This window comes from Neolamprologus brichardi, chromosome 13 (assembly GCF_056152115.1).
Source record: "Neolamprologus brichardi isolate AB-2024 chromosome 13, ASM5615211v1, whole genome shotgun sequence".
In the NCBI taxonomy this organism is placed as follows: domain Eukaryota; kingdom Metazoa; phylum Chordata; class Actinopteri; order Cichliformes; family Cichlidae; genus Neolamprologus; species Neolamprologus brichardi.
In genome coordinates, this window is record NC_142116.1 from 12,740,091 (window position 1) to 12,767,371 (window position 27,281).

Below are 27,281 nucleotides of genomic sequence, written 5' to 3' on the forward strand. Positions count from 1 at the left end.
AGCATCTTTCAGCTAATAACCGAGACAGAAACAGAACAGTTATGGAAACATATCCCAGCTTTTATTAAATCAGATCGTTAAATCAAGGCATTGTTAAAAGGCTGACTTTGAAGCAAGGTGACTGAAAGAAAAAAAAAGGTGATACAAACAGCAATGTAAACAACAGAGGAAGAACAGCATTAAGCACACTAATTACACAAGTAATACAGTTTGTAAACACAAAGCGCTCTGCATGTTCAGTAAATAAGGAGCTTAATTAAGGTGGATAAAAAAACCAAAAACAACAAAGGAAGTGTTAAAATATTGTTATTTGATTGTACTGTCACATCTCTATATTTCATTGTTTAACATTTGGTTTAGCGTAACAAAAGAACTTCACAAAAAAAAAGAAAACTATTTACAAAGGCAAAGAATTCACTCCCTTTGGGTTTAAACAAATCATTCACATTATTGACTGGGATGTAAATATATGGCCCTCTAATATACTTTATATCAAACTAACAGTGGCTACAAAGAAAAGCTTTCCATCAGCCGACTACTTAGCCAAAATCTGCCATCAGCATCCGTCACATTCATTTCACTTTCTGCAGCGCAGACGTGCCACTTTCATCCAATGAAGCAATTTTCCCGTCAGTTCTGTAAAGTCACGCTTTGTCACTCCTAAACAACGTGCGGCAATCCTCGCTTTGCTGAGCTCTTTCTGATAGTCACAGTCAATTCCTTGTCACAATTACAATAAAGCAGCAACCATGGGAACAATACCACATGTTAAAAACTACATGAATTATTACTGAATTATCAATCACTGCGTGTTAAGTATAAGAGTTAGTATGTAAATAGACAAAGAAATCATCTCTCAAACACTATAATGTCAATACCTATAATATAAACCGACATATATTATTACAAGGTAGTAGAACTATGACTATGTTCAGTTACAACTCGTACTTCTTATAAGTCTAACCGTCATATAATTTGAATATCTTCAGCCGCTGTTACACTACTGGTATGGAAGTTAAATCTTTTTTAAATTGTTAAACAATTTTCTTAGCTGTCAGTATACATTCAACAATGAACTTGTGCAAAAAGGGGGGAAAAAAATTCACAAATATGTAACACGTCCGATCGGATGCATTAACTTCAAAGCTTTGGCCTGCGTTTGGCTCTCCAGGGCTCCGAGTCACCCCCGTCTCCTTTGATACCCATTTCTAAAACCCGTTAAAAAATATGGGTGAGAACAAAGAACCAAAACAAAAACAGTCCTGCATTGCATTTTGATTTGATGAAACTCTGCTGAGCCCTCAGTGGTCAAATGAAATCTCACAGGAAATTAAACCTTCAGCATTACCATCTACTGGCACATCTCTGAAAAACTTTCACATTGAATAATAGCTGTGAATGTGGGGAACTGGGTGTTCAAATACAACAATGTCCTGGGGGGCTTATTTCACTTCCCTTCAACAAACTGAAAATCAGGAAGGCAATTCAGACGTTTTCATTGCTTTTCGGGTTCATTCGCTCATGCTTCTGGTTTCTCTTTCTCCTCCTTCTTTTTCTTGCTCTTCTTCAAGAATGAAGGTGTGCGGAACTTCTTTTTCTTTTTCTTGGGGGACTTGGTTTGGCTCTCCGGGGTCTGAGGCTCCCCCGTCTTTTCCTTCGTTGTTATGGAGATTTCCACCGTTTCTGAAGTGCTCACGCTCAGCTTGGATACCTCGATGCTCAGATCCTCCTCCATCTCTGCCAAGTGGTCTTTCCCATTGGGTATTGTGTCTGTCACGAGATGAAGCCAACGGAGAGGGATGCGAATAAAAACACGTTAAATTATCCATTTCATTTGAGGCATTTCTAGTCCTTTTTCACAAACTGAAACACTCATTCACTTGCTAATTACCTTGTTTATCTGGCGTCATTATGGGAGAGAGGGAGAGGGAGATAGTCGAGCCATCAAATGTGGTCATCTCATCTGCATCAGTGGCATCATCATCTTCTGTAAAAGGATTGAAGCTCATAGGGGTCAGTCATCCAACAAAGCAGGTATGAGTCAGCTTAGGCTATTATATGAACAAATAAAATCCCAAGCTGATGTCGGCACTCTACAAACAGCTAACAGGGTTACACAATTCATTCAGAGGGAGAACGGGAATGTTGGAACAAATGTCCCAGGAATCAATCATTAGAAATTTTCCCCGGCAGCAAACATTTTGCAATCTTACAGCAAAGAAGGTATGGATGTATAACTGAAAACAGCACTGTACTCTTCAGACTTCCCTTTATGCATCCAGAGCCGTGATCAAAGGCACATCTATACTAATATCATTTACTTTAGCAACATCTCGATATCCACAACACTCCCACATTTTAGGAAACCAAAAAGAGAGACTTTTGGAAATGCTCCCGACCCAGTTTTAGTTTGAAAACTTGAAATATCTAACACCGGGCTTTACTGTACTGTGTGGATGTTGAGGCTATGGAATCAATGAGGCAGAAAACCACACTGACTTCTTGATCACACCGCATCAGTTATAAAAGTAAGCTATTATACCTGTTATGACTTTCCTTCCTCATTACCACAGCTGTTTCTAGTGATGGATAACGCCCTGGGGACCGCTCAAATATGTTGCAATATTTGTTTTCTTTTCTACCACCATGACTGGTTATACTGGTTTTACCTTTAACGACAATTACGCCATATTACTAGCCCAGATAATATTTGTATCCTTCCTCTGTAGTATTTTTAAAAGCAACTAGCTCTACCCCTCTTTCCACATACAAAGGTATGAACAGTGCACCTGATTGGTCATCGTTTTCAACTGCGTTAGGAATTAGCAGGGACGCCACTAATATCTACCATGAAAAGTGTTTGTAAAATCTTATGGTAGCACAAGCTTAAAGGTTAGGAGATGTCCTTTTTCTGTCTGGCCAATGTTGAGATTGACCAGATAGCATTCCAGCATTCCCATAATTATTTAGGCACTGACAAAACCTTTGTAATTTTGTTTCCGTATACTACCCGAGTGGATTTTAACTCAAACATTCAGTATGTGATTTAATTGCAGACTGTCATCTTTAAGGCAAGGGGTTTAACTAAAGTATTGCATTAACTGTTTGCAAATTGCCATCATTTTTATACACAATACGGGTCAAACATAATTGGACAAACCAATGATGAAACTCGTGTGCAGTCAATGACTGCCCGAAGTCTAGATCTCGTGGACATCACTAAATCCTCTGTTTTCTCCCTTGAGATGCTCTGCCAGCGCCTCACTGCAACCACGTTAAGTTGCTCCTTGTTTGTGGGTCTTTCTGCATTCAGCTTGGTCTTCAGTAACTGAAAAGCACACTCTATTTAGTTTATATCAGCTGGCTGACTCGGTCATTGAAGAATATCTAATTTCTTTACCTTTATAAACTCTCGGGTTGCTTTTGCAGTATGCTGTGGCTCGTTATCCATTTGCACTGTGAAGCACGCTTCGATTAGTTTTACAGCATTTGGCTGAATCTAAGCAGAGAGTTCAGCCCTGTACACTTCAGAAGTCATCCTGCTGCTTCTATCAGCAGTTACATCATCATTAAACACTAGTGGCCCAGTTCCACTGGCAACCATACATGTTTATGCCATAGCGTTGCTTAACCATGTATACCAAATACTTACATCCCCAACTCTACCAAAAACCTCACTACACTCATGCTGCCAGCATGCAAAATGCAAACTAAAAGTATTGAACACAAGAACATTTTAACAACTTTGTTTCATAGGTTTCTTAGCTCACATGTTCCAATAGTGAAGCATTTCTGTGATGGAGAATAACAAAGGAGTTACTTTGATGCACAGTTGCAAAGATGTTTCCTTCCTGTACACAGATTTCCCTTTGTTTACAGTCACAATGAGACAAAAGGAGTTTGACACGGCGAGTGTCTCTACAGCTCATCTCTCACCAGTAGGTGGTAGTAGGAAACTTTCCTCCTGTACAAACTTTCCTCCACCCAGGACAAGCTGGCTCTAATTAACTGCCTTGAGTGTAACCTAATGGCACAATTCTTGTGTGGCAACAACAGCAAACTCAGTACAGTGTCTGACTAATGTATAAAGGATAGGGAACAGTACCTTCTTGGCCTTGCTGCTTTCTTTCTACCATGCTCTTGTATTCTTCCAGCACCTTCTCTGTGAGATCATTGAAAGGATTGGGAGGAAGAGAGCGGGTCTGCTCTTCATCCTCAATGATGAAAGCCTAAAGACACAGGAAAACATAAGATGCCGTTGCAGTCAGCTGATGCACAATATTATTTCCAAAAGGTTGAAACAGTTTGTTGAATGTCAAATGTTGAAAGTAAAAACTTTTGTTTGTTTTATTTATTTATTTTTTAATATACTGGGGCTTTATAAATGTAATAATGGTAACTCCTTTTCTTAGAAGAAAAATGGGTCAGGGGAATGTTTACCACAGTGTTGCATCACCTCTTCTTTTAAAACCGTCTGTAAACATTTGAGCTCTGACATAAACTGTTGTACAGTTATCAAAGCACCCCACCTCCCCCCACCCCCCTTCTTACATGGTGAAGGATTTCAGCTGCTCCAATATAGAAGGACTTCTTTTTTGTACTTTGTTTTTTCGTTAAGTGCCAAATGTTCAGCATCTGGATAGCAGTACATGTTGCTCTAAAACCCAAATATCATTCATTATTAATGGTGCCTTCACATGTGCAGTTGCACCGACTCCTTTCAGCTTCCATTTCTGAATGCAACGGAGTGGTTTTCTGATGTGCTCCTAAGCCCGTGCACTCGTTTCCACTACACAACTACTGCCTGAGGATGTAAAGATTAAGATGATTTATTACTGGTTTTCAGCCGTGCTGCTAGCATGCAGAGATTTCTGTGGATTTCCTGAATCTTTTAATCCTATTGCGTACCATGGATGGTAAAATCTTCAAATTCTTTGCATGTTTATAGCTAGAAACATTCTTTGCATTATATTTTATTTACTTACAAAATAAAATAACACATAATCACTTTTTGTGAAGGTGTTCCAATTAGCATTTATGGAAGGATCATGACTGTTGATACATGTGTTTAATTGGCACAATCTACATAATTAAAAATCTTACGCATATATTTCCTCTTTGGACAATATTTGCATTTTTGGTTGCTTTCATAAGGAAATAAATGTAAACACTGCGTTAACCTCTGCAATCAAAATCTACAAGAATGTGTGACCTTTTTCAAATTTCAATAAACACGACAGACAGAATATTTTAGTGTGCTATTCATTTACTACATATTTTCTTTGTAATCTTGACATTTATCAGCCTCCAAAGCTGAAAGATCTGTAGATCAATGGACTCAAAATCCTCAAACCATTCCTGAACAACTCTTGTTTTAGTCGTGTCACATGATCCTGATGAACAATTCTGCTGTGTGTGTTGCAGTCTGAAACAATGTTTAAACTAAGTAAGACCACAGGCACTTCACCTGATACTAATTTGGAGAGATGACTGATTCAAAATTCCTGGATCACCAACTCGTAACTGAACGGTTTAAGAAACATAGGTGTGTAAACAACAAGCTATAATCTAATGTTAGACCTTGTATATGGACTTCACTCCAAGGCCACGAATTTGTGTTTGGTTAATTATCTTTGTTTTAACAATGATTGTTAGCAATAAATGCTGTCCGTTGGAAAGACACATTTGTAAGAAAAATGTCTTCATGAGTTGAGCAGCAATTTAGTATGTGGGTTGAGTTGTGCGTTATTTTCAGACGTGCTTAGGCAAATGCAAAACACACTAAAATATCATGACACACACTGCATCATGAAATTCCGGCTGCTAATGTTGCAGTTTTTTTTTGTTTTTTTTTTTACAGATGATACATAAACTTACTGGTCCTGGTATGGTGTCCACAACAATGCCTGACAGTAACTGAGATTTAGGTCCCGGGGTCATCTGGTCACCTCTGTGTTGCTCTTTTATCTGAACAAACGTATTCAACAAAGGAATCTCAGCTTTAGAATTTTGGTTATTAGATGCTATGACTGACATTCAAATGACAGTGTAGCTGTTCCAATCTTTGTGCATTTCTACCGCCCAGGTTTGTAACATCTGGGGGCAATCTTGTGGAAAATGTGATCATTTTTCAACTGACCCGGTTCCTCTTATCCAAAACCTCAGTGGGGTCAGTGTTGAGTGGGACAAACTGGTTAGGGTCTTCAATCTTTATTGGGGTGCCAACGCTGTAGCCTGGCTGCGAGGACTTCATCCACTGAGAGAATTTAAATAAAGCAAACACACACATAAATTAATAGCAAGAATTCAGAATATAAAAAGTGCATTTAAAAAACTCGCCACAAGAGGGCAGGCTAACACAGATAAAAATGGGCACCTCAAAAGACGAGCTTGCTCAGGACACCAAAGCCGATAGGATCAAATCGTTTCATTTCCTCTTACACTTTGACAATAAAATCAACACACCATGGTTTTTGTCCTCGGGCTCACGTCCCCGCTGGGTGACTGTTCAGGAACATTGACCTTCAAGTAGCTGTTGGGTGAATTAAGCCACCGGGTCCTTTCTCTCTGTTGTTTCTGCGCCATAAACTTGAAGGGGCTCCGCAGGCCAAGCTCACAGTCTTCTGGAGGCATAGCCGACACTGTGGCGGGGATTTCGACGTCGTTCTTAGACCGGGGTTTTTCACGGACAATGGGGTTCCGGTAAGAATGGCCCGTTCTGTATCCCTAGCACGTTACACAAGCAGAAAATATTATTGCGGCACATGCACCGAGAGTTTCCCTTTGCCAGAAGTTAAAGTCTTTGAAATATTTTGCACTATTCTTCTCTGCTCATGGGATAAATAAGAAATATTAACCCAAAACCCCCAAACCCCCCACAATTCAAATGATTCACAGGCCACCCAGAATCCACTTACACAATACTTTTAAATATTTAAACGCAATATATACAAACAGCATTTCTGCAGACGCCTCCAGTTTGAGAGGGAGAAGACACAACTTTGGTTTGAAGGAGTGTGTTGTTAACAATACATCAAAGACGGAGAGAGACAACTAGAAAACTAGTGATGGGTCCTTGCAGTATGTAGAAAAGTGTGGTCTGAAGAAAAGCAGTGTAACGCTACATTAAAAACAATCAAAAGTGGCATTTCTGCACAGGCAATTTGACAAGTTTGCCACAAAAAATAAATAAATAAAAAATAAAAATCCCCTCTGCATTGAGCTTTGATCGTCGCAGTGCCAGCAAGCAATTTTTCACAGAGCCGTTCAGTGGAAACTAAAGCCAGTTTCCAAATGCTTTAAGTGTGACTGAAACACAGTAAACAAATACAATTCAGGGCGTATCAGTCGTAGCATTCATCATCATAAATTTCTGCACAAACGGTACAAAGGAGTACAAGAGCTACAGTAACTATTGCCAACATGTGAGACAGAATCTAATATAATGAAAAGGTGAACGGACAGATAGGAGGATATTTTTAATTAAGCAGGTACTTTAAAAGGCCAACTCCTCATCCACACCCCTAATCTGTTTCACCTTTCCATCTCATTGCTTGGTTTAGAGAAGTCACGCAGCCTTTCCTTTGAGCATTTTTTTTTTAAATCGTTTTTAAAACCATGCAATGCAATTTCTAAATCACCTTCTGTCAGATACCATTCCTTCATCATTAGCTGTGACCTTTAGCGCAGCTCAGCTTTTTGTTGTCTTTGTTTGGGAATCATCTCTGACACGGCAACAATCAAACTCCACCCTCTGTCAGGGAAGGTCAGGCGTCCGGTTGCAACGACTGCGCTGGCATTTTCGCCCCGTGGCATACTCAACAGTCTGGAAGAAAATGCCAAATCCTATTTCCAAATTGAGTACACGGGAGTTATTGCACTAAGTGGCTGTGTGGTCCGTGTGGCTGTAACTGCCCGCAGCACGGCTCGCCATCTGGAAGCTATGTTTGAGAGGGTGGGCGATCTCTGATCACACAGAGCTAACACAGCTGCAGTCTGTTCCAGCCGGAGCTGTTAGCAGGAAGGCGACTCGAGCAGACAGTCTGACATCTTCTGTGTCCACAAAACATGTCAGGGCCTGGGCATTATCAGTGAGGCTTAAGAAAATAAATAAAAATCAGGGTGTATGGTTTTACAAAGCCCGGCAGAAGGAGTTCTGTTCTCGCAGCTAGAACAACAGTATCCTGAATATTAGGAAATGAAATCTGCAAATATCATAAAACAATATGAGCCAATTACAAAAAAATCCATTTAAGATTAGATAAACAAAAAAAACACATGAAGTTTCATTGTGTCCTCTAGTCAGCAACTTCCCGAGGAAGCATGTGAGACAGGAAACTCAAAGCATCGTGGGTAAAAGGCACAGGTCAGGGTTCACTCACCAGGTTGTCTAGCATCCTCATAAGAGACTCGAACTCTGCCTCGCCTATTTTCCACTTGACCTCGTTGTCTATGACGACACCGGCAGCGGCCACTCCCTGGGTCAGGGGCTTAAACTTATCCCTGTCCAGGAGAATGAGGTTGTCTGCGCCGCCTGAACATCTCATAGCGTTCACCTAAACAAAGCCATTTGTACCATCAAAGATTGTGTTAATACAATTTTCACTTGGCATTCGGTGCAGTTACTGAGGATTTCACTCATAAAAATTAGAGATTAATTCTAAAATTTTCTTTTCTGAGACACATCATTTTAATTTCAAAACAATCCATCATAGAATTATAGAATTAAACAATTGTAAGTGAGGTGAACTCTGAACACGTCAAAAACGACGGAAAAACCAACAGAGTTGAGAAAACAAAAATCGCTGCGAAAGGATCTCTTGCACAAAGCAACAGGAGTGTTTCAGGAACACTGCGGGGTTCCACCTGTCTGTAAACAGAGATCACTGACACATATTTGAATCAGGTTTACTCAAGCAAGCAGCACGCTTGATATTAGCTTTGCCTCCATTTCAGGCACTGCTCTGTTTTATGTGTCTGACTCATTTGTAGACAGAGGGGGAAAACATTTCAACAAATAAAAGCTGGAAAATAATATCAGTGACTCACGCACATAAAACTGACTTATGAAGTGTGAAGAAAGGTCACATCGAAGTTAACCAATTGCTTTGACCGGAATGGTGCAATTACACTCCATTACCAAGGGCAGGTAGGATCAAGAATAACGATTTTTATACCTGGATCTCACAGGCGAGCTGTGAGTGGTACATATAGTGGAAAGCTTCTTCTACTGTTTCTCCCAAAGCCAGAAGCCCGTGATTCCTCAGGATCATCAGCTGAAAAACACAAACTGCCACATTAGTACATCCAAGTCCGCCAGAGCTTATATTATATTTTTACATGCTGTAGTGCCATTTTTGGGAGTTGCTATACATCAATACAACATTATAGCCCAAATTTTAATAATATGTATGCATTAAGTGCATAGTAATTGCATTAATTGCAAAAAGGTGCAATAAACTACAAAAAAATTTTAAATTGTTTTTGTTTTTTTTAACATATATTTCTAGTTAGAGAAATTCAAGAGGCTTATCCCTCAAAAGTGTAAATACAAAAAAGTTGCACAAACTAGTTTCCCACAGGAAATATATTTTGAGTGTCTTCATAATTTTATTTTTGAAATACACCAATTTTAATATATCTCAGGAAAAACGAATATAAATATTATAATGCAAATTTGCAAAATAACAGCATATGCATCAAAATAAACTATTTCCAGCAGTGCAATATTAGTCCTAAGCATCCCAGAAACAATACAGAAAGTCATGAAGTCAAACATAACTTTTAAAAACACCAGTATAGGCTCATGAGGCCCTGATGGTAAAAAACTAAATTTCCACAAAATGACGTCACTTCCGGTTTCGGCCAGGACACGGCAGACATGCGATAGTTCGCGCTGATGGACGTAGGAAGTGTTACAAACAGCTGATCAGATCGGCAAAGCGTGTTTCTGGAATATTATGTTTTTGTTGCTGCAAGTGCTTTTTATGCAGTTTTTGCAAAGCTTTATGTGGAAGGACACTGTGACCTAGGACAAGCTGATGGCAGAAGATGTAAGTACAACTCCTCCGGTTTCATATGCAAAAAAAATTATTGCGCTAGCTCACGTGGTTGCAGTTCTACCGGGATTTAAAAATAGTTACACAAAACGGAGCGTGCCTGCTCCGACCGGCTTTAAAGGGTTAATGAAAAATATATGGCTATGATTAAAAGTTTAATTAGACATTTCTTTTAAGAATGCATTTATTAGACCAGAAGCTCAATGACATTCTCACATTTGTCTGTTCCATACAAGGCTACGGCTAAAATAAAACAACGACTGCAGTACAGTAGCCTCGTCCTGTCCAACAGTAACAAATCTGCCTATTAAAGCTTCTTTTTGCACTTTTAGAGTTTATGTTCATGCACATTATGGCTCTTTTGTTACTAATATATGAGATATCTGCAGTATTAATATGTTGCGACTGCTGCTTAACTGGTCGACCCAAGTCAAATATTGCTCTCAGCATTACATTTCACACTAATATTGTGGCAATCCAGGGATGCCATCTGGTACAGACAAGGATATTAAAGCATTTCTAACTTTCCCTCTTTGTAGTCATTGTTCAGCACATTAAGAAGCTGGCTGTGACGATTCAGTTTGTGTTGTTTTTGAGTAATGCATTAACATTTGGTGATATATTTATAAAACTGCCTAACTCTAGATGGTGGGTGAAAAAATGGCAGTGATATGCAGCAGTCTTCAGCTATCAGAGATCCAAAATAAATAAATAAATAAAAATGAGTCACAAAGCTTTAGTTTTCAGCATAGTCTAAATATATGGGACTACCACTGAGGGGGAAAAAAAGAATAAATAAGCAGGCTTCAAGGAAAAACACTTTGGTAGACCAGACTATTTCTGGGCTGGGAGCCCTAGAACAATCTTAGATCGGCTGGTTTAAGCAGCCTCTACCTCTTTAAATTTGCTCATCTGCTTGCAATGATTGCGTGGCAGACATGAGAGCGGTATTGTCTCATCTAACTTTACTTTAAATGTCAGAGTAGTCCCTAAATAGGTGGTTCTATATTTATTAATTTTTATTATTTTATTTATTTATTATTAAAATGGGTAAACACGCTAAACAAACTGCTTAAGACTATTTGTTGCACCTACACTCCATATCTAAATAAACGAAATATTCTAGTGTACTCAGCTATTTACAGTTAGCAACCAGTGGTACAAATACCCCCAGCACATGTGCATACAGTACAATATAATACGCCCACTCTGTCCCACATGAACGTGAGCTTGCCACTAATGGAGTGCCTTGCTTTGACAGTACCTTGGCAGTCGGGCCCAGAGCTTTCTGAAACTCCACCTTTGTCTCTTTATCATCCAGGCTGCCATGGTAACCAAAGCACCTCACGTCTCCCAGAAGCAAAGCCTCTTGGGAAATGGGCAAGATTCCACATTTCATCGAGGACACCTGTTAGCATGGGATAAAAACAACTAAGCGTGTGACACACCAGCATAAACAGAGGCGCCTTTTTCGCTGTCGGGCACAAATAAAATGGTGCACACATCATGTGCTGTGCATTTTATAGCAAAGCTTCAAAGAAAATGGTAAAAAAAAAAAAAAAGAGAGAGAGAGAACAGAAACTGCATTACAGACTGCCAGCATCTAAAATAACTAGACATGCAGGGGGCTGCCTTTAACTCAGCCTTCTTCGTGTGATACCAAAGTAGTATTTAGCAGCAGCTTTGATTAAAATGAAGCTCATTTAATATTTGCCCCGAGCGTACTTACAGCGGCTGTAACTGCGGTGTGTGTATGGATGATGCATCTCACATCAGGGCGCATTGAATAAATGGCAGAATGGGAAGCAAATCCAAACTGGTCGATCCCCAGATCAGTAGAACCCTGGTCTACAACCTCACCAATTATGTTGACCTTCACCTAAATATTGGAGAAATCAAACAAACAACAAGCAGAGATTTGTGAGAAATGGGAGCTGGCTGTTTAGTATTGTCAGCAGTAGTCGTAGGTGTAGTACTTTAAAAGAATACCCAACTCTGGTTTGCTTTTTTTATAACACTATAAACCTTAAGGTAATAATTGCCTGCAGCGTGACTGAACCATTAAAGGTACCCTGTGGAGTTTGTGTCTAAACAAGGTCATGTTTACAATTGTTAATTACAAGTACACATTGTGTGCATGCTTAAGGTCTAGCAGAATGTTTTCTTCTCCTTAGAAGTGTATTTCTTTTAATAGTTTAGAATATACAGTGTTGTTTTTCTTTCCTTTATTTTTGCGGGGGCATTATGACTACTTCTGTAACCCGTCGAGCAGTGAAACAGTGTGAAGTGGATGACAGCAAACAGCACAGAACCACACTTGTGTGTCGGATACTTTTCATATCCTTTCTTTGATATGCCATTATCTCAAAATCAAACAGTTAATTAAATTAAAGAATTTCCCCAAAACTACGACTGGTTTCGGATTCATTTTTAATGAACTTGACTTCATTTAACACTGGTTTACTTTAAGTAAATCAAATAAAAATCCTATTAGGATCTGAGCTCTTGATGATTTTTCATTTTTAGAATGACAACTGCAAAAACCAAGAGCTAACATTAAAGAAAAACGTATGCTTTTAGAGTGCGTCAGCTGTCAGGAAGTGTAAGACCACTGCATGAAAGAGAACAAGCCAACTGACAATAATGTAAATTTACAGCTGACTGACCCTTCCAGTCATAACAGAACACAAACACAGATTTTATGCTGTTGTTAACTGTGTGATTTCTGATTTTTAAAGCGTCTGTGTATCTGCTTAAAATCCTTTTGTAAAGCTGGTCACATTATTGGGGTGGTACCTGTTCACCTGTCAGCTGCAGGAGGAGTGGGTGAATGCCCTTTCTTGTGACTGCTGAATGATTGTGTACTTTACATTAAGTCCAATCATTATTATTGAAAAGAACCCGCCTGTCACTTTGACTTTAGCTGTGATTTCAGACAAAAACAGTGACATTAATTCACATCTGTTGCCAGGTACATGTCGTAAATAGAGATGTACGTATTGACCAGTGAAAAGCCGGTCAGCCTACCTTATGTTCAATTACAAACTGGTCCGTTTCATGCATATACAACATGCAACACACTCACAGCCACACACTAAAATGACATTAGTGTGGAAATACATCACTGTGAGTGAAGACACAAGGTTCACCAAAATAAACCACAGTTGGTCTTAATGAGGCACTTAAATCATTTTCACCCAGCCGAACATGGACATTTTAAAGAAGCTAACAAAGGCTAAGTGGCTAAAGCTAATCAGATCTCAGCCTGACGTGAGCAACAGATCAAAGCATTCGTGAGGAAAATGGAGATAAGTGAACAAAAGAAAATAGGTAATATCCTGCTAATTCAGTACAGTTTTATTGCAGTTGCCTCAAGACGTTTTATATTTTAAGGTAGAGACCCTACAATAAAATACTGGAATACTAGAAACAATTTAAGTACCGGACGTTTGTTTTGTTATATGAAGCTGCTGCAACTGCTTTTGTTTGGAAGGCAAAATACGTATATGGTAAAGGTGAGTGTGCAGCAACTAATTTTCAGTTAACTATTTGTCCCCCTTTCCAGTAGCAAAGCACTTTATTTTCACTTGTTCTAAATAAGATCCTGAAACTTAGAGTTTGAGGCAAATTGTTAAGTTTAATAATTTCTTTTAATCATGAAAATAATATTTGGTGTTAATGAAAAGTTACTTTTTTGTCTGTATGTGCTTTTAGTTAGTTCTCAGAAAGAAAATCGAAATCAACAGAAACTGGTATTACAAATAAACTGCCATCTGTAGTACTAAAACTATTATATTCCCAACTAAAAATAACACACTCAACTACTTTCCTTACCAAATTTGCTGCCGTCACTTCAGCAAAAGAAAGACCTCGTGGACTGATGAGAATGTGGTCCTGCTCTTTACTGACACGTACCTATGACAAAATGAACACATGAGTAAAGTGGCGAAAAACTCAAGTTTGATGTACAAAAATCAAGAGGACAGTGATTTAAATGCAAAACGGGGGCTTCAGAACAGGAGTCTCAAAAAGAGCTATGTCTATTTTTACATAGTCTACATGTATCTTCATCTAGCATCAATGTGCCCTTTCTGGTTTCATTACTCTTTGGAATATTTCAAACTCATTGGCAGAAAATGCTTAAAAATTGCTTTGGTTTTGTTTTGCAGATAAATGTTAGCAGTGAGAGATAAAGCCTCACTCACACAGACCCAGGTGATACAAATCATTGACCGCTTGGCAACCTCAAGTTGGCAGGTAAGAATGTGTATTCCCCAGCTGGTTGGTAAGTGCTTGCTGGCTGTTACTGGGTGAAATCAGTCACAAAGAGGGTGCTTCACCTTTGTATTTATCACACTTTTCGGTTTCGCCACTGCTCACTGAGTAGTGGGGTAATCAAATCATCATCTTCCATACAAACTATAGGTGACAATGGTTTTTTTTATGTAGCACCATACGACTCTTTGCCACCAGTCTCACCTACCTACTGCCAGCAAACCTCAGCAGCCTTTTGCAAACCGGTTGGGGAATACACATTTTTTCCTAGCAACTGATGGTTGCCAAGGCATTGTCCACTGGTGACCAGGCCCATGTGACGGAGGCTTTATACACTGCATATCCTGTGACTATCCTTTAATATAAATTAACTGATGTAAAATCTTTGAGGCAGCATTTTTAAACATTTGTCTAAGTAAAAAACAAAACAAAACAACAACAACAACCACTGCTGCTGCCATGAGGAATGAAATCTCTACATTTACAATGTTTTTTTCTTTTCAAGAGGGGTTAACACTGTCTAAGAGAAGGAAGACACATTTTCCCAAGTCAAGGGTAAAGAAACTCTGAACCACAGACAAAAGCTTTTTTTTTTAAACTTAGAAAAACTCAAAAATCGGTTTGCGGGTTAATAAAAGTGTCTTTCTTCGCTTTGTCTTTGGGGAATATCAGAACCTAACATTCTGATGTTCTCCAAGGTGTACATCAGATGTATGGTTGTGAATTCTTGCTTCATATTCACAAACCTTACTTTTCTATGCCATAAATAATATATAGTTCCTGAAAATAAAGTGGTATTCCCCTTTAAGCGTTCCAGGTGCCAGAGAACAAGGAGCACACATAAAGAAACACAAACCTCGTGCTGCATACATAAGCAGGTGTGCACTGGAGCATGATTGTGAAGTTGTACTCACAGTAATGTAGGAGCTTGTAAAGCGAGCCCAGCTGAAGAGGTCAACGAGCCTGTAGAGGCTGGCCAGCTTGCAGCGACTTGGTTTCTCCCCTTTGGCAAAGGAGGGAGACTCTACGCCATACAAATCATTGACTGGGGTCACCATCCCGATGCCTGCCACAACACATAACATCATCAGTACATTGCAGTGCATCCGAAAAATGTACAAGCATGTTTACATGATTTGTTTCCACAGTATGTAAAGTCAAACATCCCGGGGAACATGAGTCTCCACAGCTGAAGATTGAAAAAACGGCCCTACTCAGAATTCCCAAAGTGTATCTGAGGGTATTTTGGGAATGTAATACCATATAAGGCCATTAATGATACAGGGCATTAACTTTTATAGCCACTTTGGCTTTTTAAAGGCGCAGGTCTGCCTCCACACTTCAAAGCATGTTCTTACATTTTCCAAACATTTACAGTTTTGATCATTAAACTGTCTAAAACTAGAACTTCCCAGTGTCAGCTCTGTGACCTCCCACTGAAACACAGGGGTAAAAGGTCAGGCCAGTATAATGAACACTGCAAACTGCTATACTTGATTACTCAGACTGGTCATGAGAGTTACTTAATAAAAGCACTATTGAGCATTTTATGCTGTTTCAGGGTTGTTGAGTGTCACAGGAGTTGGGGAATTCAGCCTCCAACAATGAAGATATTCAGTCTGGCTGATGCGCACCGCCGCAGGATACACGTTGAATGACAAACAGGCCGAAAGGGACATAAATGGATACATTCAGACGCACACACACGAGCACACGAGGCCACTCACTGATGGGAGCAGTCAAGGGGCCTGCCCCTCCCGTGGTGCTGGCCATGACCAGGTCAGCAATCTGCCTCAGTGCCATGAGACCTGTAGGGTTGTTGCCCTTAGTCAGCTGGTCCTGAATCAGACCTTCTAATTCATCTTTAAACACCTGCAAACAAAACCAAATTAAACTTTTTTATAGTAGGAGATATGGTACAAAGAAGCTAAAACCTAGCAACTCATGTACACGCAGTCTATCTTTGTCCTACTTCCAACACCTTCACAGGATGTGTGGGGAAGCACAGCGAGCTTTTAGATGCTCCTTATAACAGCTATACACAAATCACCAGACCACTAAAAAAAAAAAAAAAAAAGCTCTTTGTGTACATCTGTGAAAAGGGGGTCCATTAGAAGAAGGAGCTGGCATTAAACTTGACCATCAATTTCTGCGTCAAGAGTAGCCTGTGAATCTTGAAACGACATCATTTTCTCCTGAGCTGCAACTAAGCTCAGGCATTCTGCTTCATCCGACCACGGTTCCCATGGTGATGTGATGAGCTCCACTTGTTTGGTGGGTTATGCAATCACAGATGAGTGTGGGCTCGTCTTATTTCCATGCACTTCATTGGTGTGTACTTATTTCCCATCCCTGTACTTACACTGACTGTATGCGGTCTCCTCCATTTGCTCTACATTTTATCATTATTTTCATGAAGGAATACTGTGTATTATATGCACTGGTGTTTATATTATTCTGTCTTTTGTCAACGAGAGCAGATCACATAATAGAACAGATCTCTAAATGATGCAAATTATATCCTAGGGTGAATCTCTACATTATTTAGGCTGAGTTTTTGCTGTGCTGTCTTATTATTAACTTAACTGAAATGTACCTAATAAATTGACATAGGCTTAAGGACAACAAGAAGTGCTACAATTAGGATTTTAAGGAAAATAGTGAAAAATGCCTCCAAGTGTAGTTTAACTTTAAAAATGAGTCACTGATACACAGAAAAAGAAGCAGACTAACACTAACCCCCTTTGTAAAGTAATGATAAGAATAATAATATTAATCATCTGGACAGTAACAATGGTAGAACCATTTACACTTAATTCTGTAAGCTAAAGCTAACCCATATTAAAATACAATGCAGTATATTAAATGATGTGCACATAAACAAGTGAAAAATACATGCACTACAATCAGCATTGAGTAAAGGGTAGAGTGTATCTCTCTGGGGCTTAAAGCTCTGTTTATTACTCATACACAGTGAAAGCTTGTGTGTAGGAGGCTATTTGTATAAAGCCTCTTGCTACATACTGGACTCTGCAGGATCTGGGTGACCCTCTTCTTCTGCTCCATCATGTTAAAGTCCTGCCTCAGGTCCGGTGACATATTCTTGCTCCGGAGATACTCAGGGTCGCTCTCATCCACGCGGTCAAAGTAGCGTTCCTTGGAGTCGTTGCTGGACAAGGCCAGGGTCAGAGACCCCACCGTCTGCCTCACATCCACCAAACTCATATTCTCACCGCAAGGCCTCCCACTCTTCCTCTAGAAGAAAGGAGGAAACATCACAGCTCATTTCGCATTCAGGCTGTCAAGGCAACTGATGTTGTTTTAACAGAAAAGATGCTGTATGGGTGCAATAGTGACTAATGTAATGACAGAGAAGGAGATAAAAGAGAGGCGATTATTGTTATGTGACTGGTGCTGCTTTGAAAGGACAAAAGCTGCTTTGCAAAAATGACAAGTTAGTCACAGCTACTGTGAATATAATAGCATTTTTGTTTTATTGCGATCAGTACATTTTAATTACTTTTCCCCACAAACACGCACAGAACCAACACATTTCTGTCTCTATCATTCCTCAGCGGTATATTATGATTTATCAGAGAACACTTGCAACAGTAAATGATTAATGATGTTTATGTCAACCGGTCATTAGTTTGCATAACAAAACAGTACTTACCAAAGTTTTAGAAATATTTGTTGCAAGCTAAATAATACTTACAGAGTGTTTACAATCCATTGATTCACACTTAGGTAAACACTGTTTTATTGTTTGCTAACAGAAACGACAGTTTATCTAACCATCAAGTTATTCGAAGTCTTAGGCATGAATTTCATTTCAGCAGGAAATCACTCAGTAACTTGTGTTGTCACCGGGATCTCCTTTTAACTGTATGCCGTAACCTTCGCTGTAACCTGACGTGCACAGCCCGAGAAATGTAACTACACGTCAGGTTGACACAGCCCGCAACAGCCTGAAAGGCGCGAAATGCTGCGGTGTAGGGATAAAAGGAGTTTTCGGTTACATAGATTTCCTTTCCGGTATATTCCTGGCTATCAGGTCATCTTCACAGTGTCATCATCATTTTTAAACAGAGACAATTATTCAACAACATGTCTAAAGAACAGACGATATTGTGACTATTTCACATTAGGTTGATATTAAATTGGTGACACCATCGTGGATTCTTTCAGATTCTTCACAACAAATGTTGTATAAGTCCAGGCAGCCATGGATATAAACTGCAGCCTTACGGGTTGGCAGACAAATATAACTGAAAGGCAGTATTTCCAGTTTTCTGTTACTTTGTGGGTTTCAGCACCAAACTTCGACATCTCCTTTCTGTCCACACAGACTGAGGCCAATTTATACACTGTGAGAGGAAAGTAGCAACAGCTTCAACTCTTCTGTTCATCAAGAAGCTATAAAGCATGGCCAGCAGCAGAGCCAGGCTTGAAGGGCTTAGGTGGTTGCCTAGGGTGCATAATATCAGGGGGGAACTGGCACGCCACACTTTCTTTTCTTTTTCTTGGTTAAATCATGCTTACAGCAACAAGTTTATTAACAAAAACAGTCTTTTAACTACAATAACACAAACTCCATCCCCTGAACTGTTGACAAGATGATGGAATAAACAGTGACTGCCATCATGAGGTAACCATCCATGTAACCAGTGCATGATAGCATGCCTACAATCCAAACTGCCCAAACTAATCTCAAGCCAAATTAGAGGAAGCCTCAAAGCTCCTTGTTTAAGAAAAGAATGATATCGGTGAACAGCCTTTTTCGTCCACAGGACGAAATCTAAATGATAAGACTTTATGATAAGATTTCAGCAACAGAACCAATGTACATACTTACAATTTCCAAAGTTATGCACACGCACTTGTTTGTAAGAAGTTACAGAGGTTCGCCAATAATCTCAATTTAACAAAACAAACAGGAGCTAAAGTTGTGTTTGTCTTTCCTCTGAGTTTATTAACTTTCACAGGGTTACCTACAGCATCTGCTTGTGTCCCCACAGGCAGAAAGTTGCAGGCATTTACACCACAGTGGTATCTTTGTTTGTTTAAAAGACACGTAAATAACTAAATAAATCGGTTTTTCCTAACCTCAAACAAATGAGGTGTCACACAGAGAGCCCCGGCTTTACTGTTCAATCAACTGTTGACATCTGCCTTCCAGACATTTTATTTTACTGTTAATACAAATGTGACTAGCTTATTCAAGTCAAAAACAGCAAAACAGCTTTATTTAAACATTCTTGTCATGTATCTGCCTACATTTAAGTCATCATTATTGACAGTTCCAATAACTACATAGGATGCAACTTTACTATTGATAAATCTAACTAACTTGAAATATGACAGCAAATAGCCCAGAAGCATTGGAAATGCACACAGACGTAGTTAAGTCTAAAATAATGAATCTACTAATTAAACATTTTTGTAAAGACAGGCAGTAGATTTGAGTTTATAATTAATTATAATAATCTTAGCTGTTTTGGGAGAAAAGAGCAGGCCGTTCAACCAAAACATTTTTTTGTAAAAGAGCTGTGAGGGGGGGGCACCGAATCCAAAGGCTACAGCCGGCCCTGGTCGCCTCATGCAAATGAGATATTTTGAAAAGCGGCGTGCGCCTTTGATGCTGCAGTGTTACCTGATGTGGGGGTGGAGGGAGATACAGCTAGGTCTACTTCACATTAGGCCGGGAAACGCAACAATTTCACTCCACTAAAGCAGAAATAACACTCTCACAGCTGTTTTCATGGCAGCCTGTAATCAACCACTCGATGCGTGGCATCAAATTACAACTTTTAACCGTTACTGCAACGAAAAGTAACGCAGAGGGGGATGTATTAGCCAAAGCTAGAGGTACGAGCTGAAGAAAAAAAAAATCAAAGCGAGCACATGAACCCAAAAGTAAAACTGTTACTGCAAGTTGAAAATTACCTGAAGCAAAGTTCTCCTAACTACCTCCGGGCGACGTGATGTCGAATATCTCCTGAAACGTGGGTAAAGGTGAGCCACGCGGATATTATTCCCAGTTCGGATGCATGGTTTTGGGGGGAAACAGGCTTGCAACTTGTGCTGCTACAGTATCCAGACGGAGCAGCAGGCTGCCCGCTGCGGGTAAGTAGTGAGTTGAAGAGTGAAGATTGGCTGCATGGAGGAGGGTGTGGGTGTGTTGGTGTGGGAAAGAGGAAAAGTGACCATGTGACTTCACTTATCCACCCACTAGAGCGTTTGTATTGAGCGGGACAAAAGCATGGCCACTCAGAGCTTAGTTTTTCACAACCACACTGTAGCTAATATTCCTTAATAAACCTTATTCTTAAAATCCCCCCAGGGAATATCCTACAGGCTTGCAATAATTTTTGGTGAGGATTCGAAGTAAAGTTTGTGTGTCTGTGTGTGTTTTTTAAATTACTCTTCTCTCCTGCTCTCTGCCTTTCAGTGTGTGATTCATTAACTCCTGCCACTTCATATCATAAATAACTGAGACGCCTGTGATCCCACTGCAGCTCCGAAGAGGTTTACATCAAAGCTGCATGCCTCAATCATACAAAAACAGAATGTTTCAAAGCCAGAATAAGTGCCCCCCCCGCCAAAAAAGTTTCCCACAATATAGCATATTTGCTTACAGAAAGTGTCTCAAAGACGAGAGACTATAACAATTCTCATTATTTTATTCACATCACACTTACTTTTCCCAAATTCACAAGCACAGCATGCCCACTTCACTTGTAAAGTAAAAAAAGACCACCACTTAATGTGCTGGCTGCACAAATCATATTTTTTGAACAGCCACATTGTTGTGCAAGGTTCTTTTAGACACGCTGCTTTTCTTTAAGTGAAATTAGATGGTTCTCTCAACCAAAATAAGGAATAAGATCAAAGTACAACTGAATGCAAGGCTGTGCAGATTTGTGTTAAAAAGAGCAGCCACCTCTCCACTCTTTTCTGCTTTGCTGGTCACCCTCTACGAGCTGTAGTGTAGCAATATTCAAATGGACTCCTTGTTAAATGAATGCAAGTCTGGAATTTCCAATTTTCTCAGTACGGCTTCCGTCAGCCCACAGATGTATTACCGCTTTTATTCACGCACAATCGGACACACTCGTACCAAAATCTTGATTTTGAGATGTAAGAGAGAGAAGGATTAGATCACTGACTGACACAACAATTGCAGGAAACACAGTGGAGTCTTGGAGGCGGGACAGATATGTGGACATATGAGTTGATGTAATGAAAAGCAGAACTTTCTCACTCTGGAGCAGCGTGACCCCCTAAACTCCCCCCTCCGCTCGGAACCCTGCCTCCCTGTTACTGGCAGGGTTCCCACCAGAAACCACATGCAAGCTTAAATGTCTGCGCACAACATCCTCCCACCTTCCAAGCACCACATTCTTGCTGGCTATTTAAACTTTTCAGTGAGGCCAGCCTATCCTGAAAGCAACTCACCAAATGTCAGGTGTTATTACTTGACGACTCATTCATACAGATTACTGTTGAGGATACTGATGTCCGCTACTGGAATCCCACCTTTTTCTTGTCAAAAACCTACTACTGCTCTGCTGGATGTGACATTGAAATCAGACACACAAATACTGCCTGGATAGATCAAATGAAAGCATGTAGCCCTCAGTAGAGTAAAACTCTGGGAAATAATCATATAATTCCTTATAAGATTAATCAAAGAGATGCAATATAAATACCGATGCAGAATTGTTGCTCTAAGAAAAACCATTCCTGCAGAAGATATTGGTGAAATCTGGTATAGTTAGAGTTAAGTTATAACCACTAACTGTGTGGTGAAAAGTGAAAAATAAAATAAAACTCAGAAAGTAAAGCAAACACAGCAAACTCCATTTCAGAGTGAACAATAAACTCAAGAAAAACTGCAAAGCATGACACCAAAAAGTCACAGCTGACTTTCTTTTCTAAAGGCTTAGAGAAGAGTAGGCGAAAGCTTTCAGGGTGTCATGCTAGATGAGGGACCAGCGTGTGAACTGGAGTAAACCCAAAGTAAAACCCGGGAGACATGAGCACAGGGAATGGTGATCAGTGTCGTGTCATGGTTGAACTTAAGAAAGATATCTGGCCCTGTGGAAGGCACAGCGTGTTGGGATGTGTGTAGCCACCTTTTGACCTGTGGATTTATCTTTTATCTTTGCCCTTGATGGGTTTCTTGGGGGGTTATGATCACACCAGTGCTAGTGCTTTATCTCTTTTCTCTCTAGGGAAAAGCTGACAGAGGGATCTCTGTTCTTTAACAGGTACGTAACACAGCATGGAGATTGTTCAGTGCCATCATGGCACCGGGTACCGGTACCCATCCTATATATCTATGTACATATATATATATATAAATATAATATATATATATATATATATATATATATATATATATATATATATATATATATATATATATGTGTACATACATATATATATATAGGATGGGTACTGGTATCCGGTGCCACGATGGCACTGAACAATCTCCATGCTGTGTTACGTACCTGTTAAAGAACAGAGATCCCTCTGTCAGCTTTTCCCTACAGAGAAAAGAGATAAAGCACTAGCACTGGTGTGATCATAACCCCCCAAGAAACCCATATATATATATATATATATATATATATATATATATATATATATATATATATATATATATATATATATATATATATATATATATATATAGTTTGAATGCTGAGTGTTTAAGCGTGCAAGCAATTATTCAAACCAAATTCATCATCAGAAGGCAAGATTGTGGTAATTCACATCAATGAAGCCTGATTTATGATTAATAAATGACTATTATGTTGATTAAAATTTTAATAATTAATGTCTGTAAAATTCTTCCAAACAGTTAGATCAACATGAGGTAAAAATATCTTGAGTTTCTGTATATCAAGTGCCAAAAATATGAGATAATACATTTCCCATAATGCAACTGCTGTGCTATTTTTTTAGAGCATTCCTTCCTTATTTTTTCAAGTCCTCATCAGTGTTTTCTTTTTCCTTAGCAGTCAGAAACTGCTAGTATTTAGCACTGAACATTATCATGATGATTAATTTCGAGAGAGAGAGAGAGAGAGAGAGAAATGTCAACTTTATTTCAGGTCCTTGCAAGCATGGTTGCCATGGTAACCAATGCTTATGCTGTCTGAGGCAAAATTAGTAAGGGAAAGAGAGAATCGGTGCCAGATAACATGGCATCAAGAAGAAAGATTAGAAATCGACGCAAACTGTACCGTTTCACAGAAATACACAGAGTCGAACTAATCATCTCATAAATATAACCCTGATCACCCCGTCTGCATGACTGATGGATCTTCTTTGTAATTAAGCCACAGGGTAAAGACCTGTTGTATTTCTCTTTTGACCAAAAGCATTCTGTGCTGATTACCTTGAAGACTTAAATCATAGCTCTGACTTTCAGACATGTTTGAAATATTAGTCAGAACCATTACGTTGCACTCACTCAGCCAGAGATCAGATTCTGTGAGGCACCTTTCGTTCTTTTGTCTTTTTTACATAATCAACCCATTTAGCCTCTGAACACAGCATAAATGATACTGGCTGCTTATTGGGATTTGACAATGGCATGGAAAGCTCTGTCCCAGATCCAATTATTCAAATATATGTATAGAAATAAAGCTACAAACAAACTAAATCTGATAATTACCCATAGAGAGTTTTAGAGTTTTGCTTATTTCCCCCTGAAAGTGGGTTGCAAAGTGGCTTACAGATGGGAAACATCTACAGGCAAGAGCATGTGCTCTTTGAGATTTGCCAACTAGATGCATTGATATGGGCTGTCACTGAGATCAGTAAATAGGGATTAATAAGTTCTACTACTACTTGACTTCACGGCCTGTTTGAATTAACTCCATCCATCCCTCTCTCCATCCTTTCATTCATTTTCTTTCACTTATCGAATTCAGTGTTGCAAGGATGCTGGAGCCTATCCCAGCTGTCATAGGGCAAAAGGTTGAGTACGACCTGCACTGGTTGCCAGAAAGATATCCAGTGTTCTGCACTCTATTTAATTCACATTTTTTAAGCTGAAAGACTCATCGGAGCCTTATTTATGTCAGTGACTTCTTTAAATGGTCAGTTTCTAAAACATATTCAAAGGTCCTTTAAACTTTGATCAAATGAAAGGTCCCAAATAGAAACAAGAACATTCCTACTGACATCATAAAATACACCTTAGTTTGTAGAAAAACTCGGACACAGACGTTTTGGAGAGGAAACCTTTTAAATTTTCTTTAAAATTTCTACTACAAAACAATGCCATTGTTTTGGTAACTTCACATAAATATATGTCACTCCACGTCTTGCTAAAAATGGTCGTGCTACTCCCACTCAGCAGGGTGGGTGGCAACAACAGAGCGCACTTTGAACCTGAAACAATTTACATTGTTGTAGTTGGATCGGTGCCTTCGCGGCATTTACGTGTAGAACTGCGTCGGCACACGCATGATCACACACTGCCGGAGACATATTCAAACACACACACGTCGCAGCACTATGGAAAGAGACAGACTATGTTTACCTAAGGGGAAGAGCTGGCTGCAGTCCCTACTGCGGTTGTCTTTGGATGGCCTCCATGTTGGAGATCTAGCGGTTTTGTGTGGTTCACTTTAATTGAGGCTGAGGTGGTGGCCTGGCTAACAGATCCTTGCATGTTGTCACATTCAAATCACAACTATGAAAAAATGAGGTGGTAATGTGGTAAATTTTCCATAAACCTCTCACGTTTGTGCAAAAACCTGACATTTACTATAAACTGACAAAGTACCCACATGCAGTGCAATAAAAGCCATTTATTATCAAATTAATTTAGCAAGGAGATGATGACAGCGTAAAACTTAATCTAACGTAAAACGTCATAAAATGAAAACTGTGTCTAAGTGTAAACGGCAACAGGAACAATTGATTGCATGGTTGATAGGGTTTGGGTCATGACCTGCTTTTGGGTTTTATGGCCGTCTATAACTCGCATCACCAGGCACACACATTATGAAATCCCGTGCTGCCCTAGCTCCACATCTAAAGTCAACAAATGCTTGTTCGGAGTAATGTTTCTGGAGAGTGATGCTAATTGAAAACATCTGTTTGAAGCCTCTGCAGCTGGAGGTAACCCTGCTGCAGCAAACAGGCCAGTTAGGCAGTGACAGACGACTACCATGTTAAATCTAGAAAAAGCAGTAAATAGAGATGCAACACAGTCTTTCTGTAAAAAGCAGCAACTCAGAAACTATTTACAGGTTTGCTGTAACTGAAATTTCATATGGTGTTTACAAAAAAATCACTCCACAAGGGATGTATCACAATCTGTTGCTGTAAGAAATCCCATTCTTCTGGGCCATAAGGTGTCCTTTATCTGTTATTAGTGTACTAAAAAAATACACTTTCCTTTCCAACAGCTTCAAAGCGTGCATAGAAAAAAATAATAAATGCCATGTAACTTATTTGCTTTGATCTTAGCTCTAGCAAATGCCTGCTCTCATGGATAAAAAGGTTAAAAAAAAGTAAATGAACACAACTTACATTGATTGCTGTTTCTACACTTATCCTGCAGCAGAATTCTTCACGTTTTATTTCAAACTCCCACGATTCCAGCCGTTGTTGGATAGCTGTTTACATTATCACTTTGAAGAAGGTCATCTGGTTTCCCAGAAGAGAGGAAACTGCTGCTTTGCCTCTGATCTCCTGAACTCCCTCGGCTCCTCTTGTCACAGCGGCTGTCTATTCTCAAAAGGAATGGAAGAAAACTTGACCAAGCATTTTGAATGGACTGGACTGCACTGAAAAAAAAATGGGAGGGACAAGCTTCCACCCCGGCATACATATATAGATATATATCTGTATATTACACCAACTAGTTTCTCTAAAGTACGTATGATTTACTTCATTATTTTTTAAAGGCTTTTTTATCAAGCAGGAATTACATGTTGCGTTTGTATCTAACCATAAATGGAGAAAAACTGCAGCAATCTCCTGCCAGGCATATTTTTCCTCTGCATATTGAGTGTGCCTCATGTTCTAAATTTTGCTTTCGAGGAGGGCATTGCACACAGTGAATTCTTGCCTGCATGCTTTCACCTCCTCCCACATACTCTCTCACAGTGAGTGAGTAGGATGTGTTGCTCTCCCTCTGTACTGCACCACCACCTGAATACATCAGGCATTTGAAGAGTGCATTCTATCGCTGTGAAGAAGGTAGAAATGCAAGGTAATTACAAGCTGTAGACTGCGAATAACTGTTTTGACTGAGCAACAAATGCACCGTGATGGCAGACGATTAAACAGCGTATGTGGTAGACAGCGAACCATGCATGCCTGTGATCTGTGGGTCTGGGTACAGTTTATCTTATCAAAATGATAAGAACACTAGGAACACATCACGAAGCACAAGGAGCGTGAAATATGTTAACTTCACGTGCAAAAACCCATTTTCTAGAATGTCAACAAGCCTCTGCTGTGATAGCAATAACATGGCATTTATAACTTTTACACTCCCACCAAACATTGATATGATCTGCCCCAAATTCCAGATGTTTTGGAAGAGAAACCAAGAGGAAACTGTCCGCTTTTTATTTTATTTGGCTTGGCATCAGCTGATGAGTTAAATTTAGACGTTTCTCTTTCCCACCCACTACGCTGCTGTTGTTGTCTTTGCGCAGGCTGATAAAACATTAATTTCCTGAGCTTTCTGCAATCGCAGAGCCACACCCACAGGACGGCCCCAGTCAAAGAGCGCACGGAGGGAGGTCAAAGGTCGCAGTCGGATGAAGTAAGCAAGTTATTAAAATAAACATCTATATTGTGCGGCTCAGAAAGTTCCTTCAGAAGAGTTATTGATTTTCCATCCTACCTGCACAGACACACTCATGGAGACACTGAAACAGAGAGACTAAGGAAAAGGGAGAAAGGAGG

General features: G+C 39.6%; 1 protein-coding gene across 2 annotated transcripts; it reads right to left on the reverse strand.

Moving 5' to 3' along the window:
- Positions 1–39: 39 nt before the first annotated feature.
- On the reverse strand, positions 40–26,174 carry add3b (adducin 3 (gamma) b). Of its 2 annotated transcripts, none has more exons than XM_006783742.3 (15): positions 25,893–26,174; positions 17,358–17,588; positions 16,061–16,205; positions 15,248–15,399; positions 13,893–13,973; positions 11,788–11,937; positions 11,323–11,466; positions 9,177–9,275; positions 8,382–8,555; positions 6,466–6,726; positions 6,140–6,256; positions 5,878–5,967; positions 4,106–4,229; positions 1,892–1,987; positions 40–1,770 (listed from the first exon to the last, which is right to left on the reverse strand). In XM_006783742.3, the coding sequence occupies exons 2-15, from the start codon at positions 17,556–17,558 to the stop codon at positions 1,520–1,522; spliced, it is 2,085 nt and encodes a 694-aa protein (XP_006783805.1). In that variant the 5' UTR covers positions 17,559–17,588; positions 25,893–26,174; the 3' UTR covers positions 40–1,519. The 2 variants fall into 2 exon arrangements, with proteins under 2 accessions (XP_006783805.1, XP_006783806.1); XM_006783743.3 differs by lacking the exon at positions 25,893–26,174 and adding an exon at positions 20,280–20,478.
- Between the last annotated feature and the right edge of the window lie 1,107 nt (positions 26,175–27,281).

Excerpts from the sequence above, each read along its gene's own strand:
- add3b (XM_006783742.3), bottom strand. The coding sequence starts at position 17,558 with ATGAGTTTGGTGGATGTGAGGCAGACGGTGGGGTCTCTGACCCTGGCC. Across the intron at positions 5,968-6,139 it reads TTTTGGATAAGAGGAACCGG|ATAAAAGAGCAACACAGAGG; the intron begins GTCAGTTGAAAA and ends ACGTTTGTTCAG. Across the intron at positions 4,230-5,877 it reads TGGACACCATACCAGGACCA|GCTTTCATCATTGAGGATGA; the intron begins GTAAGTTTATGT and ends CTGTGTCTTTAG.